Raw genomic sequence first — 16,305 nt, forward strand, 5'->3', positions numbered from 1 at the left:
TCATTATAACCCGGAACAGTGCTGGGGATACTGTGGAACACTCTACAGCAATTGCAGTTATTTTTTTTTTTTTTCAATTTTTCTCCAGGCAGGGTATTGCCATGTTTCTGAGGTTGGCCTGTAACCCATTGGCATCCCTCTGACCCAGAGTCCTAAGCCCAGGGATGGCAGGCATGTGCCACTACATCTGACTCGCTACAGCCATCAGTAATGGGTGCTCATGACAAACCTGTCACATTGCCCCAAGTAGCTGCACAGTCCCCGCTATCACATCCTTTATCCACACTCATGCTATAGATGGGAAACAAGGAAAAGCAGGCCAGCCAGAGGCAATTCAGTGCCGCCTCAGTCCTTGTGTCTACAGAGGGACCCTGTACCCCACTTTGAATGAGTAGTTGGCAGCATGCTAACAACAGGGGTAGTGGATCTGTCTCCCGGGACAAGCAGGCCCTTTTGCCATGCACCTGTATGGTTGAGCTTGGCATTGTGGGATGGGATGAGGTGAGTGGGGCAGCAAGTTCCATTGTCTGCAAGGTCTAGGGGAGGGGTAGAGGGCAGGTACGGGGAGCAGAGAGGCCCTGAATGTGGTAAAAGCTTAGGGGAATCCTGACTCTGAAGAGCTTTCCAACCTCCTGGCCATTCATTCTACCTGCTTAATGGCAGGAATTTATGGTGACTTTAAAACTACAAAGAAGAGACTCTGAGTGAGACCAGGGAGGGGGCTGGGTCAAGGAGATGTTTTATCGACTCCTCCTAATTGCTGTAATTAAAAACACGTAAAAAAAATCTTTTTTTTAAAAAACGACTTTGCCATTATCATTAGTTGTTAGGCAGCTGCCTTATTAATTTCTCATTAGAACACAAGTCACAAGCCCTCTCTAGAGAGGGGCAGGAGCTAGGGTGGGGCCTGTCAGTTCCAGGGTCCCTAGAAAAGCCACTGGGGAGCAAGCAGCTTGAGGTCACAGGACCAAGTTTCTCTCCTGCCCCCACTGCCCCCAGGTGGGCACAGCAGACAAGGGAGGGGTGAGAGAAGGATTGGGAAAAACACCTGGTACCCTTCACTCTCAGAATGATGTCCCAGTGCAAAAAGACAGACAGACAGACAGAGACAGACAGACAAACAGACACCGACTGACTGACAGAGAAAGCCGGGAGAGCATGTTCTCTCCTGCAATCAGATGAAAGAGCAGGCTACTCCAGATCTACCTCTCTCTCCAGATGCATGCACACAGATATATGTGAGCACCGGCTACGTATTTATAGATATACCTGAGCAGACATTTACACACACAAATCAATGCAATGCGAGGACACATACCTGCACAAACATGTGTCCTGCTGTATCGAGGCAGATTGACCCAGACATACATATTCAAGACACATGAATATGTGCACACAGACATATTCATTCTCTTTACAGGCATGAACCAAAAGGCAGATCAGCCTTTATGAAGACATTGGAACATGTGCATATACACTCATGTGCACACGGGCATGCACACTGGGAACACGGTCTCTCTCTGGAGGCGTCCCTGCTCCATCTGCTCACAGGACTCTGGGACATGACGAGAAATTAGTGTGTCCAGCTCAGTCCATGTGCTACATGTGCCCTAGAATAGCTATGAATGTGGCCAACATAATCAGAATCATACTTCAAGCATGAGGTGTGTGTGTGTGTCTGTATGTGTGTGTTTCTTTTATAATTCGAATGCATGGTTTTTGAGAGTCAATTTTATAAATGACAACATTATGTCAAAATGTCACAAGGTGGCCATGCCTGGCACTAAAGGAAGATGCCCTGTGGCCTCCGCCAGCTGGCACTGTCAGCTTCCTGAACTCCAGTGTTGAGATTCAGGCTTTGCTCTTAGGGCGTGAACGGAGTTGCCTTTAATGCTGGTTTATGGACCGGGCTGTCCTCCACTTTTGATTACAGCTGTTTTCTCTAATTATCACACGCACACTCTGACAGCACTTAGGTTCTCTGAGCACTTTCTACCCTCGACTTCTCTCCCCACAGCGGCCTCTCCCTGTTATTTACTTGCCGTTACTTTTCAGAGGTAGACGGCTTTTATTGGAAAACTCATGAAGTCTTCCCAGACTTCTCCGATCACCAATGTGCCACTGGTCAGCTTAAAAGAGCCCTCTATGGGTCTCCTTTGTAGCAAGAGGTAGGTCCTTCAGGAAGCAGGGTGTCTGGGGAAGCGATGCTGTGCACTTTCGGGGTGGTAGTGATTCCGGGGTGGGGGACCTAGAGTTCTCACACCGTCCTCCCCGCTTACCTGAGGAAACCTCTCTGGGCTTTGGTAGCACCAGAAAGAAGGAGTCAACCACTGAAGGCTTAGTGATGAACCTCTGACCCCTTGGTACTTCTGTGAGCCCCAGTGCATCATTCCCTGGCCCCGTCATAGGGTGGGGCATCTTGAGACATCTCCCAGTATCTCCTGATGGTCATGGGATCCCTATGTTATCACTAAAGTCAAGGCTAGCATTGCTCCCACTGAATGAGCTAGAGAATGACAGAGTCAGGTCATGCTTTTCTGAAACAAAGTGCCAGGGAGTGCTTGACTCTCCAGCCTTGTCACAGAGAGATGCTGTGTGACATTACAGAGCTCCCATGCCCTCTCAGGGCCTTGCTTCTACCAGATGTAACAAGGAAGGATCGACCTGGCCATGCAGGAAGAGCTAGCAGGGGTAGAAGGCAGGAGTATTGTCCCAGTCCCCCACCGTACTTACAGGCCACCTGGACTTCAGTCTGCCGCTGTAGCAGGGCCCCCATTCGGTTACGCACGATGCAGCGGTAGAAGCCAGCGTGGGTGCGGTCCAGGCTGGTAATCATGTACCTGAGAGGGACAGATGAGATAGCCAATTAAGTGAAGTAGGTGGTTTCAGAGGTGCAGGGGTCAAGTTGGGCTCGGGGCCAAAGGTCAAGGGATCACCTTATTCTGAATATGGGATTCCAGCAAGGTCCTTATCAGTAGGATGTGGTCCGTCCCACAAGCCACAGGACTTTGCTCAGCTGTGCAGGATTCTGCCCATGGCCACGCCTCCCTGCCCGTGGCCACGCCTCCCTGCCCATGGCCACACCTCCCTGCCCATGGCCACACCTCCTAGGCTTCTCTGTTAGGGGCTGTTGACCCTTCCTGCTTATGACTCATTGAGAAAGACAGGTACATTTGGTTTTTGGCCAGGTGTAGAGCTGTGTTGTAAGTATTAATCAGAAGAGACAGGCGAGAGAGGCAGGGAAATTCACACATTTCCCCAAGTGTTCTCCCTCAGCTCTTCCCATACGGTGCTGCACAGTAGAGCTGGGGAAAGAGCTGGGGACGGAGCCTGCTGAGCCGGCGAGCTTGGCTTTCACCCGCATGCCTCACTCAGTGCCAAACCCTCAGTCAGTGCATCAGGCACTTGTCGCCCTCAGAACCACAGAGCTGGCGCTGGTGAGCGGGTGGCTGGAGAGCAGGTGTATGGCAAACTTGCTTTACAGAGAGGCAGGATGCAAGCAGATCAGTGAAGAGGCTCCTAACAGTGAGGCGCTAGGCACGTGGGGACTTTCTGGTGTTGATGGGAATGGCTGCCCTGAGAGATTTCCTTTGCATTGTTAGGCAATGGTTGAGCAGGGTCCTCAGAAGAACGAGGAGTTAGGATTGTTGTTATCCTTCCCCAGTTCTCAGGGTCCTTGATTTATCCAGCTACCTTGATGGACAATTTAATTTAAAAACCATTTATTTCCAGGGTATGCCAAGGCTGGGATGCAGTAGCTTGCTCATAGGAGTTGCCAGTTTCATAAGAATTGTGGTCTGGACCCACCATCATTGTTATCATTGTCTCCGCTACCATTATTGCCACCATCACTGTCACCACTGTCACCATCACCACCGTCACTACATTGTCGTAACTACCACCACTACCACCATCACAATCATCACTGCCACCATAATCACCATCATCACCACCATCACCATCACTACATTTCTATCATATTTATCACTCTCTGTCACCACAACTGCTACCATGATCGTAATCTTTCTCCACTACCATCATCTCCACTATCACTGCCACCATAATCATGACCATCACCACCCATGCCACCACTACCACCACCACCATCATCATCACATCCTCATCATCACCACAGTCATTGTCACCTCCACCACCATCACCATCATTGCTATCACCATCACCATAACCACCACCGTCACCACCACACTCACCACCATCACCATAGTGATTATTACCATCGCCACCATTTTTCCCCCCCATCATCATCACTTCACCATAACTGTCACCATCATCAACACATCACCATCATTACCATAATTATTAGGATAATTACCATTACCATTATAATCACCATTAACCATCATCAACTGCCATCACTGGCACTGTTATCATAAACATTTTCACCACCATTGGCACCATTATCATTCTTGCCATCTCTGTCCTCATCATTACCATCATCTCCACGACCATCATCACCACTATCAGTGCCAAAACCACTACCACAAGCGCCATTGCCATAATCATTACCCCATCATTATGTCTATCGCTACCCCATTATCATCATGATCAACATCCTCTTCATCATCACCATCCCATTGCTATCACCACCATTACTATTATCACCACCACCATCACCATTATGACATCACCACCATCATCACCGCCACCACCACCATGATCATCGTCATCTCCGTCAACATCATCATGATTACCATCTTCTCCTTCCCCGATATCACACTGTCACTGTCATCTTCACCTTCCCAATGAAGGCACCATCTGTGGCTTTTCCTGTCTCTCCGAGCAGTTCCTGACTCTTGGGTACCATGGACAAATAGCACTTTAAAAATATGGATCTACAGCTGGGCAGTAGTGGTGCACGCCTTTAATCCCAGCTCTTGGGAGGCAGAGGCAGGTAGATTTCTGAGTTCAAGGCCAGCCTGGTCTACATCGAGTTCCAGGACAGCCAGGGCTACACAGAGAAACCCTGTCTCAACCCCCCCCCCACTCCCACACACAAAAAAGGATCTACACAAGACTGTCAACTTTCTAACTTTGCCATGATCATTAAAACCCACCAACCAAAGAGAAAATGGAATCAAGCAGAAAACATTATAAAACAGAAAATAATAATATTGTGAAGTGCTGGAGAGAGAAAAATAAGTACAAAGGCCTAGCACCTTCTCCTGGTGAGTCCTGAGGACTTGTGTCCAGTCTCCAGGTAAAGGCAGGAGAGGACTCAGCGCTTCCACATGTGTGTCTATGCAGATGCGCACTCCCTATACACATCCCTACCACAATGATAATAAATAAAGGGGAAAGAGTGGAATCTGATACTCTTAAAAAAGACACCAGGGGAAGGAAAATAACGAGAAATGGCTGAGAAATTCATGAGAAGATCCTTGGTTTCTAAGATAACGAAAGGAATCAAGTTAGAGCAAGACCCTTTTGTGTGTCAGATTGCCAGAATACAGGATAAAGGGTAGGGGGAAGGGAGGGGAGGGGGAGAGGGAAGAGGAAGGAGAGAGGGGAGGAGGAAGGAGAGGAGGAGAAGGGAGAAAGGAGGGAAAGGGGGAGGGGAAAAGGAGGGAAAGGGGTGAGGAGAGGGGAAAGAGAGAGAGGAGGGAGGGGGAAAGAAAAGGGGAAAAGGATGGGAAGGGAAACACATGACTGTAGGTTTGTTGGTGGCTCTGGGAATTGGTCCATTCTTTGGGGCAAAAATCTACAGCAATTAAAACACGTAGATTCTCTGACAAGAACTTGCACTCCCTGGAGGTGGCTCTTTAGTCATGCTCACAACAGTGAGACAGAAAAAAAAAATATGTACAAGGATGTTTGCTGTGTCACTGCTTTCGATAGCCGAGATAAACAAAGAGAAATAGGAAGCAACAGACACGTCCATCAACTCTGAATTAGATCAATAAATGATGCTGGGTTCCTGAGTGAGAGAACACCTGTGTGGGATGAAATAGAAAAGTCTCCAAGACACCCAGAGTGAGGAAAGGAAATCAAAGCAGGGAGATGGGAGAGTTACATGAATCAAAAGACAAGTACAAGGTTGTGTGTGGGGCTAACAACCGCAGAGCTGACAGGTAGGGGCAAAGAGACAATGTATCCCTGGTGTTGCTGTTTGGTGAAATGTTATCAGATCTTAAATGGTTGGATTATGCAAACTGACACAATAAAAACAACCTAGACTGGTCCCCTATTCCCAAGTTAAAAAAAATAGTACATGTAAGGACATTATTTGGTATTATATCATTTGGATAAATTGAAACAGTAAATGTATGTATGTATGTATATATGTGTGTGTGTATACATACATACATACATATATATATATATATACATACGTATATGTATATATGTTTGTGTGTGTAGATATACACTAAAAGTCATTTGTATGTGCATGTGTGATTGCCTGCATCCCACACACAGGTGCACAGATATTTTTGAGATGGTATATCAATAATGTATTATTTCTCTTTTGGGAAAGAGTCTGGGACTGAGATTGGGAGAGGGACATGTGTACTCCTTTGATTGTGTGTTTTTCTATGCCACTGGAATCATCTTTATCGTATACACAGGTCGCTTTTATTTTACAGATAAAATTTAAAAAGTGCTACTTTGTGCATAGAATTTAAGTACACATTACAAAAAAGGCACCAGGGACTCGTTCAAGCTGAGTTTGTTTGCCAATGTCAGTGATGCGTGGCGAAATTTAAACTTTAACGAAACCCAGTGTCTGCTGAAGACTGACATACAAGTTCTCTTCAGCCAGACAGCCCCAGGCCCCACCTGGAGTCATGAGGAAGGACACAGACTGTTGTTCTGTTCCCTGACCTTTGGGGTCGCCCTTCTGTTTCCTGTAGCAGAGGGTAGGTGGCCCAACAGCGCAGCCCTGTCTCAGTCACTCCTGCCTTCCTCTCACTGACTGCCTGTATGCTACTGCTCCAGCCTGGGAGGCCTATTTCAGGCTTGCAGGTACCATTATTTAAAGTAACACTTCTACTCACTGCCTCTCTACCAGGGGAGCCCTATTCACAGCAGCAGAATTCAGCTCTTGTCACCCCCGCCAGGGATGGGAGGGAGTCGGTTAGCCAGGGTCTTGGTTTGCAAACTCAGCACACACTATAAGCAGCCCTAGTAATGACAATAACCATATTCGTTATTGTCACTATGTCCCCTGCTATGGCTGCCAGGACACACCCACACCCACCCACCCACACCACACGCACGCACACACACACACACACACACACAAACACATGCCACAGCTCTGTCTACTCAATCCACCTGTGGCCACTTGGCCAGCAAGAGATCAGATGAGCCAGCCAGGTCCATTAGGAGCAATCACAGATGAAATCTCATGAATGAACAGCTCCCCACGGCCCCTGCCACACCAAGAGAAAATGTGGTGAGGGACACCAGTGCTGGGACTCTCCTGCAGGGGAGATGCAGGCTAGACTTTCACTTCTGTTCCTTTGGATGAGCTACGGAAGCTTTTGCTCCTCAGCATCCCTATCTGTAAAATGGGTGTGAAGGTGGCCATCTTAGATGCCTCTCCAGGCACAGGGCAGCTTCCGCACAAAAGCCTGTTGAATGAGAGAGCAAATGTAAGGGCCACTGGTGGAAGGTTCTGGGCTGACATGGGGAGAATCAGAAGGGAGGACCAAGAAGAGGGTATGATATGATCCTTGTTCTAATCACCAGGAGAGCTCAGACGTCCTTGCCTGGCTTCCAAACCCTTAGCAGAGTCACCTTCCTTTGATTCTCGAGGAAACGGAACCAGAGCCTGGCTCGACACACATGAACTCGTCCAGCTCCGGTCTCTTCAAAGGTTCAATTATTTTATTATTATAAGAGTTTTTCCACATGAGTCAAAACTCAAAGAACGAGACAGAAAACATGGTGCCACGCTCCTTACACCTCAGCTGCCGGTCACTGATGACCTGTGACCCACATGTGGAGAAGCTCACAGTCAGGAGCTTCTTAAATATGTGTTCGAAACTTCTTTACGCATACGAGAGCTAATTCAAACGCCCGCTCCCTCTCCTTTATAATCAGGCAAGCTGGGCCCCCTGCTCTGTGGCTGTTTAGAGATCCTCCCATCGGCCATCCAGAGCTGCCTTGGGCTTTGTCACAGCGGCAGAGCATGGGTACTCTTCTGGACAGAGGGGGCTTTGCTTTTTCTCAGTTAGCTGACCCAAGGTTGCTGGGAGGCAGAAGGGTGAAGGGAAGAGGTTTTGGGCTGGGCAGGAAGCCACATCAAGAATGCACCACTCTCCTGAGGTTTGTATGACTGAGTCCCTGATTTTAACCCAGTGGGACCCCCGTCCCTCAGCCTGCTCTTCCTAGATGAAGAGGAGGGTTGGGGGAGATTGACCAGCATAGCCATAGGGGGGAGGGACCGCCACGGATAATTGGATTTTTAAGAGACAAGAGACAGGAAAACTAGCAAATAATTGCCCAGCGAGAGCCGCGTCGTTTCCAGCACTTGGTGGAGCACACAATGCCCTTTCTGGTTGGAGTCCTTGGGTGTCACAGTTGATATTTAAAATGATTCTTACTCACATTAAATAAGATATTCCAATTCCACGAAGCTGTCAGGAATTGATGCGGACACCAGAAATAATAGGCAAGCTCTCCTTGTATTGTCCTGGTTAATAAATCAGATGCCTGGAGATGCGTGCCAGACGCTCACGTGGAGGAAGGGTATGTGTGCATGTGCACACATACGGCACACACGCTACACACAGAGTGTACTCCTGCACACCCACAGACATTCGTACACACCACTGTGTACATCCACAGATGGTCAGGGAACCCAGCAGTCTGCAGACTCACAGGCACACATGTGTGCACACACATGTGAGCACCTGCTCTCCCTAGGCCCCCTTTTTTTTTTCATGTGGACCGTGTTTCAGAGGGTCACCATGTCCGCTGGTGGTCAGCAGACACCCTGTGGCTGACACCTGTTGATAGACAGCTGAGGCTGACGTGTTTCAAGGTCAGTGCTGGGTGCTAGGCAACTGGGCTCTGGGGATGAGGTTTTCTGTTCTCTTCTCATAGGGTTTTGGGGGCATTGGGTAGTAAGCACCATAGTGTGTGTGTGTGTTACATGTGTGTATGTGCATGTCTGTGTAAGTACATGTATGCATGCAGATGTGTGCTTATATGTATGAAGGTGAATGCGTGTGCTCTCAGCCTGTTTATGACTCAGGGATAAAGATGTGTGGGACCTGGCCAGTGAGAGATGGAGTTGGCTTTTGTTTTGTTTTATTTTATTCATCATCATCATCAATCAGTCATGTGTGGATTTGAGTGCAGGCTTGTGCATCGGAGTGTGGGTACCTGAAGAGGCCAGAAGAGGGTGTGGGATCTGGTGGAGCCGATCACAACAGGTGGTTTGTGAGCTGCCTGGCACGGATTACAAGATTCAAACTTGGGTCCCTCTGAAAGAGCAGTATGAACTCTTAGCTGATGGAGCCATCTTTCCAGTCTCCAGGCATTGTTTTTTGTAACAGGTCTTCAGGAAGGAAGGCTCTGCGATTCACAGGGAGCCATGGATGCCTGCCGAGCGGTAACAACACCCCCCCCCCAATGCAGCTTACACCCCACAATAGCCGCCATGGCTGTAAGCAACACCAGGGCCTCAACATGTACAACCACTTCACTCCAACACTGAAACACTGTACGGGGTACAGCTCTTCCTGTCCACAGGTGAAAGATGGCCCCAGAGACAGAGATTAGCGTGTTCTGGCCACAGTGTGTTGGGGGTAGTCCGGCATGTAAGGGCCATGCTCTCCAGATGGATATGCACACAGGAACACGGAGCCCTTCATCCCTGGGGCTCACTGTGAAGGACAGTGTGCCTGTTCTTGGAGAACTGTTCGTGAATGAGGGTGGGAAGTGGGCTATTGTTTCAGATAGCCTTCCCTTCTCTTTTTTGAGACAGTGCCTTACCAGGTAGCCCAGGCTACCCTGGAACTCAAAAAAATCTGCCTGCCTCTGCCTCAGAGCACAGGGATAAAAGGCATTCACCACTATGCTTAGCTCTCAGACATCTTTCTGCAGTCGGGCTCACCAGAACTAACTGCAGTTCTCCAGAGTCAGCATTCTGAGGGCTGGGCTGTCATGAGACATCGCTTCCAGAAGGAGAGAGATTTTTTTGAGCAGTCTAAGAACTGGATCCAGAAGATGCTAATATAAGGGACGCTTGGGATGAGGGTGCTGGGTGGCTTGTGTGAAGCCTGCCCTGAGCCTTTTAAAAATTATACTTTGTATTCATTTCTTTGTGTACGTGTGCACGTGTGTGAGGTCAGAGGACAAGTCTCAGGGGTCAGTTCTCTCCTTCCACCACGTGGGTCCCCCAGGGTTGGAGGCAGCTCTAGGTGCCTTTATCCACGGAATCATCTCCCTACCGCCCTGTAGTGATTGGTCTTTCGATGGTGGAAGGGGAGGCTAAGGAAAGGAAAGGGTTGAGACAGCTGGGCTAACTTTGTGTTAGATGATGAAATCACACTGAAGCTGAAAGCAGCCTTACAAAGCCTTAGCTCATGGAGTTGGGATATGGGGTGGGGAGTAGGGGAGGGAAAGGAGAGAGAACGAGGGAGAAAGGGAGAGAGAGTGGGAGGGGGAAGAGGGAGAGAGAGTGAGAGAGAGCGAGCACAGGAAGTCTGATGCTGATGTCATGGCGAACACCTGAGGGACAATTTGAGAGCAGTGATTTCCACTCTTCTATTTTAAGCAGTTTTGGTCCCGTGTTGTAATTCCCTCACACGACTCAGGTAAGAGCCTGACACCCACAACTGTATCCTGCCGTGGGCTTTGGGGAAGGATGCTGCAGTCTGGCCCAGTGAGAGCATCCTGCTGATGAGGAATCCATGGGAAGAAACAGGACCATGGCAAGATGGCTGGAGGGCCCAGACAAGGAAGCAAGGTCTGCTAGAATTCTTGGGATGCTAGAGAGGGTCTCAGATGGATACCTGGATGGGCACAGTGGCCCTCGGGAGTCGGGGGCAGGGCACGGGCATGGCAGGTTCTTCCTGAGCCCTGGAAGATGCAGGGATGATGGTCACTATGGACAGGGTGGGAAGGAACTTATGCTACTGACAGCTGATTGTTAAAGTCAACCTGACCAGGCTAAGGGACACCCAGGGTTAGTCACTTTTCTCATCATTGTGACCAAATACTCGGAAAAAACAAACCCTAAGAGAGGGCAGATTCATGTCGGTGCACAGTCTGAGAGGACACAGTGCATCGTTGCAGGGAAGGCACCCGAGTGTGGGAGCAGCATGAGACAGCTGGCCACACTCTTTGCAGCCAGGAATCAGAGGGATGGCTGCTGATGCTCAGCTTGCCCTCTCCTTTTTATTCAGCCTGGGACACCATGAGACGGTGCCACCCATACTCGGGAAGGATCTGTCCCCTTCAATGAAACCTCTGCAAAAACCTCTAGTGCCCAGAGGTCTCCTAGGTGATTCCAAATCCAGACAAGGTGATGCTGTCAGATAACTGCCACACAGCAAGCTGGCATCCATTGAGTCTGGGTGTCTGTGAGGATGTGTTAGGGAGAGATCAGCATTTGAACTGGAGGACGGAGTAAAGGGGACTACCCTGACTGCATGACTAGGCATCTCCCATTCTTGAGGGCTGTTGTAGCAGAACCAAATGGTGTAGAAAGGAGAGATTGGATCTGTTGTGAGCTGGGTTGTCTACCTCCCCCTGGCCTCAGACACTTGAGTTCTTGGAGCTTGGGCCCCTGGACTCATAGAAGAGTGGCCTCCCTGGTTTCAAAATTCCCTCATTTAGGACTTCATACTTGTGAGTTTTGTATACCTATCTTTCTTGGGTCTCTAGTTTCAGACTGTGAGACTTCATGGCTGTGGGAAGCCGCCCCCACATTCGCCGTCACAAGATGGCGCTGACATCCTGTGTTCTAAGTTGGTAAACAAATAATCTGCGCATGAGCCAAGGGTATTTACGACTACTTGTACTCTGTTTTTCCCGTGAACGTCAGCTCGGCCATGGGCTGCAGCCAATCAGGGAGTGATGCGTCCTAGGCAATTGTTGTTCTCTTTAAAGAGGAAAGGGGTTTCGTTTTCTCTCTCTCTTGCTTCTTACACTCTGGCCCCATAAGATGTAAGCAATAAAGCTTTGCCGTAGAAGATTCTGGTTGTTGTGTTCTTCCTGGCCGGTCGTGAGAACGCGTCGAATAACAATTGGTGCCGAAAACCCGGGACGAGAAAAAACTCCGGACTGGCGCAGGGAAGATCCCTCATTCCGGAACCAGAACTGCGGATCACGTTTATAAAGGTTCCCGTAACACAGACTGTTGAGAAGGATTCAACTGCCGAATTCAGAACTCATCAGCTGGGGAACGACGGTGATAAAGGTTCCCGTAAAGCAGACTGTTAAGAAGGATTCAACTGTATGAATTCAGAACTTTTCAGCTGGGGAACGAGAGTACCAGTGAGTATGTTTGGCCTTGAATTTTTTCTGGTGTTAGGAGCCCTTTTGTTCTTTTTCACATGCTATCAAGTGATTAAGATAGGGCTGAAAATTCTAGAGGAAATTCAGGACAAGCTATCAGAAGTAAAGCGGGAAGAAAGAGTAGGAACAAAGAGGAAGTATGGTACACAAAATAAGTATACAGGCCTTTCCAAGGGTCTTGAACCCGAGGAAAAGTTAAGGTTAGGTAGGAATACCTGGAGAGAGATTAGAAGAAAAAGAGGAAAAAGGGAGAAGAAAAAAGATCGATTAGCGGAGGTCTCTAGGAGATACTCGTCACTAGATGAGCTCAGGAAGCCAGCTCTTAGTAGCTCTGAAGCAAGTGAAGAATCCTCCTCTGAGGAAACAGACTGGGAGGAAGAAGCAGCCCATTACCAGCCAGCTAATTGGTCAAGAAAAAAGCCAAAAGCGGCTGGCGAAAGTCAGCGTACTGTTCAACCTCCCGGCAGTCGGTTTCAAGGTCCGCCCTATGCGGAGCCCCCGCCCTGCGTAGTGCGTCAGCAATGCGCAGAGAGGCAGTGCGCAGAGAGATGCGCAGAGAGGCAGTGCGCAGAGAGATGCGCAGAGAGGCAGTGCGCAGAGAGGCAGTGCGCAGAAAGGCAGTGCGCAGACTCATTCATTCCCCGAGAGGAACAAAAGAAAATACAACAGGCATTTCCAGTCTTTGAAGGAGCCGAGGGTGGGCGTGTCCACGCTCCGGTAGAATACGTACAGATTAAGGAAATTGCCGAGTCGGTTCGTAAATACGGAACCAATGCTAATTTTACCTTGGTGCAGTTAGACAGGCTCGCTGGCATGGCACTAACTCCTGCCGACTGGCAAACGGTTGTAAAAGCCGCTCTCCCTAGTATGGGCAAATATATGGAATGGAAAGCGCTTTGGCACGAAGCTGCACAGGCGCAGGCCCGAGCAAACGCAGCTGCTTTGACTCCAGAGCAGAGAGATTGGACTTTTGACTTGTTAACGGGTCAGGGAGCTTATTCTGCTGATCAGACAAACTACCATTGGGGAGCTTATGCCCAGATTTCTTCCACGGCTATTAGGGCCTGGAAGGCGCTCTCTCGAGCAGGTGAAACCACTGGTCAGTTAACAAAGATAATCCAGGGACCTCAGGAATCTTTCTCAGATTTTGTGGCCAGAATGACAGAGGCAGCAGAGCGTATTTTTGGAGAGTCAGAGCAAGCTGCGCCTCTCATAGAACAGCTAATCTACGAGCAAGCCACAAAGGAGTGCCGAGCGGCCATAGCCCCAAGAAAGAACAAAGGCTTACAAGACTGGCTCAGGGTCTGTCGAGAGCTTGGGGGACCTCTCAGCAATGCAGGTTTAGCGGCTGCCATCCTTCAATCTCAGAACCGCTCCATGAGCAGAAATAATCAGAGGACATGTTTTAATTGCGGAAAGCCTGGGCATTTTAAGAAAGATTGCAGAGCTCCAGATAAACAGGGAGGGACTCTCACTCTTTGCTCTAAGTGTGGCAAGGGTTATCATAGAGCTGACCAGTGTCGCTCTGTGAGGGATATAAAGGGCAGAATTCTTCCCCCACCTGATAGTCAATCAACTGATGTGCCAAAAAACGGGTCATCGGGCCCTCGGTCCCAGGGCCCTCAAAGATATGGGAACCGGTTTGTCAGGACCCAGGAAGCAGTCAGAGAGACGACCCAGGAAGACCCACAAGGGTGGACCTGCGTGCCGCCTCCGACTTCCTACTAATGCCTCAAATGAGTATTCAGCCGGTGCCGGTGGAGCCTATACCATCCTTGCCCCCGGGAACCATGGGCCTTATTCTCGGCCGAGGTTCACTCACCTTGCAGGGCTTAGTAGTCCACCCTGGAGTTATGGATTGTCAACATTCCCCTGAAATACAGGTCCTGTGCTCAAGCCCTAAAGGCGTTTTTTCTATTAGTAAAGGAGATAGGATAGCTCAGCTGCTGCTCCTCCCTGATAATACCAGGGAGAAATCTGCAGGACCTGAGATAAAGAAAATGGGCTCCTCAGGAAATGATTCTGCCTATTTGGTTGTATCTTTAAATGATAGACCTAAGCTCCGCCTTAAGATTAATGGAAAAGAGTTTGAAGGCATCCTTGATACCGGAGCAGATAAAAGTATAATTTCTACACATTGGTGGCCCAAAGCATGGCCCACCACAGAGTCATCTCATTCATTACAGGGCCTAGGATATCAATCATGTCCCACTATAAGCTCCGTTGCCTTGACGTGGGAATCCTCTGAAGGGCAGCAAGGGAAATTCATACCTTATGTGCTCCCACTCCCGGTTAACCTCTGGGGAAGGGATATTATGCAGCATTTGGGCCTTATTTTGTCCAATGAAAACGCCCCATCAGGAGGGTATTCAGCTAAAGCAAAAAATATCATGGCAAAGATGGGTTATAAAGAAGGAAAAGGGTTAGGACATCAAGAACAGGGAAGGATAGAGCCCATCTCACCTAATGGAAACCAAGACAGACAGGGTCTGGGTTTTCCTTAGCGGCCATTGGGGCAGCACGACCCATACCATGGAAAACAGGGGACCCAGTGTGGGTTCCTCAATGGCACCTATCCTCTGAAAAACTAGAAGCTGTGATTCAACTGGTAGAGGAACAATTAAAACTAGGCCATATTGAACCCTCTACCTCACCTTGGAATACTCCAATTTTTGTAATTAAGAAAAAGTCAGGAAAGTGGAGACTGCTCCATGACCTCAGAGCCATTAATGAGCAAATGAACTTATTTGGCCCAGTACAGAGGGGTCTCCCTGTACTTTCCGCCTTACCACGTGGCTGGAATTTAATCATTATAGATATTAAAGATTGTTTCTTTTCTATACCTTTGTGTCCAAGGGATAGGCCCAGATTTGCCTTTACCATCCCCTCTATTAATCACATGGAACCTGATAAGAGGTATCAATGGAAGGTCTTACCACAGGGAATGTCCAATAGTCCTACTATGTGTCAACTTTATGTACAAGAAGCTCTTTTGCCAGTGAGGGAACAATTCCCCTCTTTAATTTTGCTCCTTTACATGGATGACATCCTCCTGTGCCATAAAGACCTTACCATGCTACAAAAGGCATATCCTTTTCTACTTAAAACTTTAAGTCAGTGGGGTCTACAGATAGCCACAGAAAAGGTCCAAATTTCTGATACAGGACAATTCTTGGGCTCTGTGGTGTCCCCAGATAAGATTGTGCCCCAAAAGGTAGAGATAAGAAGAGATCACCTCCATACCTTAAATGATTTTCAAAAGCTGTTGGGAGATATTAATTGGCTCAGACCTTTTTTAAAGATTCCTTCCGCTGAGTTAAGGCCTTTGTTTAGTATTTTAGAAGGAGATCCTCATATCTCCTCCCCTAGGACTCTTACTCTAGCTGCTAACCAGGCCTTACAAAAAGTGGAAAAGGCCTTACAGAATGCACAATTACAACGTATTGAGGATTCGCAGCCTTTCAGTTTGTGTGTCTTTAAGACAGCACAATTGCCAACTGCAGTTTTGTGGCAAAATGGGCCATTGTTGTGGATCCATCCAAACGTATCCCCAGCTAAAATAATAGATTGGTATCCTGATGCAATTGCACAGCTTGCCCTTAAAGGCCTAAAAGCAGCAATCACCCACTTTGGGCAAAGTCCATATCTTTTAATTGTACCTTATACCGCTGCACAGGTTCAAACCTTGGCAGCCGCATCTAATGATTGGGCAGTTTTAGTTACCTCCTTTTCAGGAAAAATAGATAACCATTATCCAAAACATCCAATCTTACAGTTTGCCCAAAATCAATCTGTTGTGTTTCCACAAATAAC

The 16,305-nt window shown here is 48.4% G+C and overlaps 1 protein-coding gene across 2 annotated transcripts in view; it reads right to left on the minus strand.

Annotated features, from left to right (window-relative positions):
* Positions 1-16,305, minus strand: part of Sdk2 (sidekick cell adhesion molecule 2) — a 290,656-nt gene that overhangs the window by 123,927 nt on the left and 150,424 nt on the right. For both annotated transcript variants that reach the window (XM_006533253.4, NM_172800.3), the window contains exon 3: positions 2,734-2,840. In XM_006533253.4, the coding sequence (XP_006533316.1) occupies positions 2,734-2,840 (107 nt within the window). The remainder of the gene's footprint in view (positions 1-2,733; positions 2,841-16,305) is intronic.

The sequence above is a fragment of the Mus musculus genome, chromosome 11 (assembly GCF_000001635.26).
Source record: "Mus musculus strain C57BL/6J chromosome 11, GRCm38.p6 C57BL/6J".
Lineage (NCBI taxonomy): Eukaryota > Metazoa > Chordata > Mammalia > Rodentia > Muridae > Mus > Mus musculus.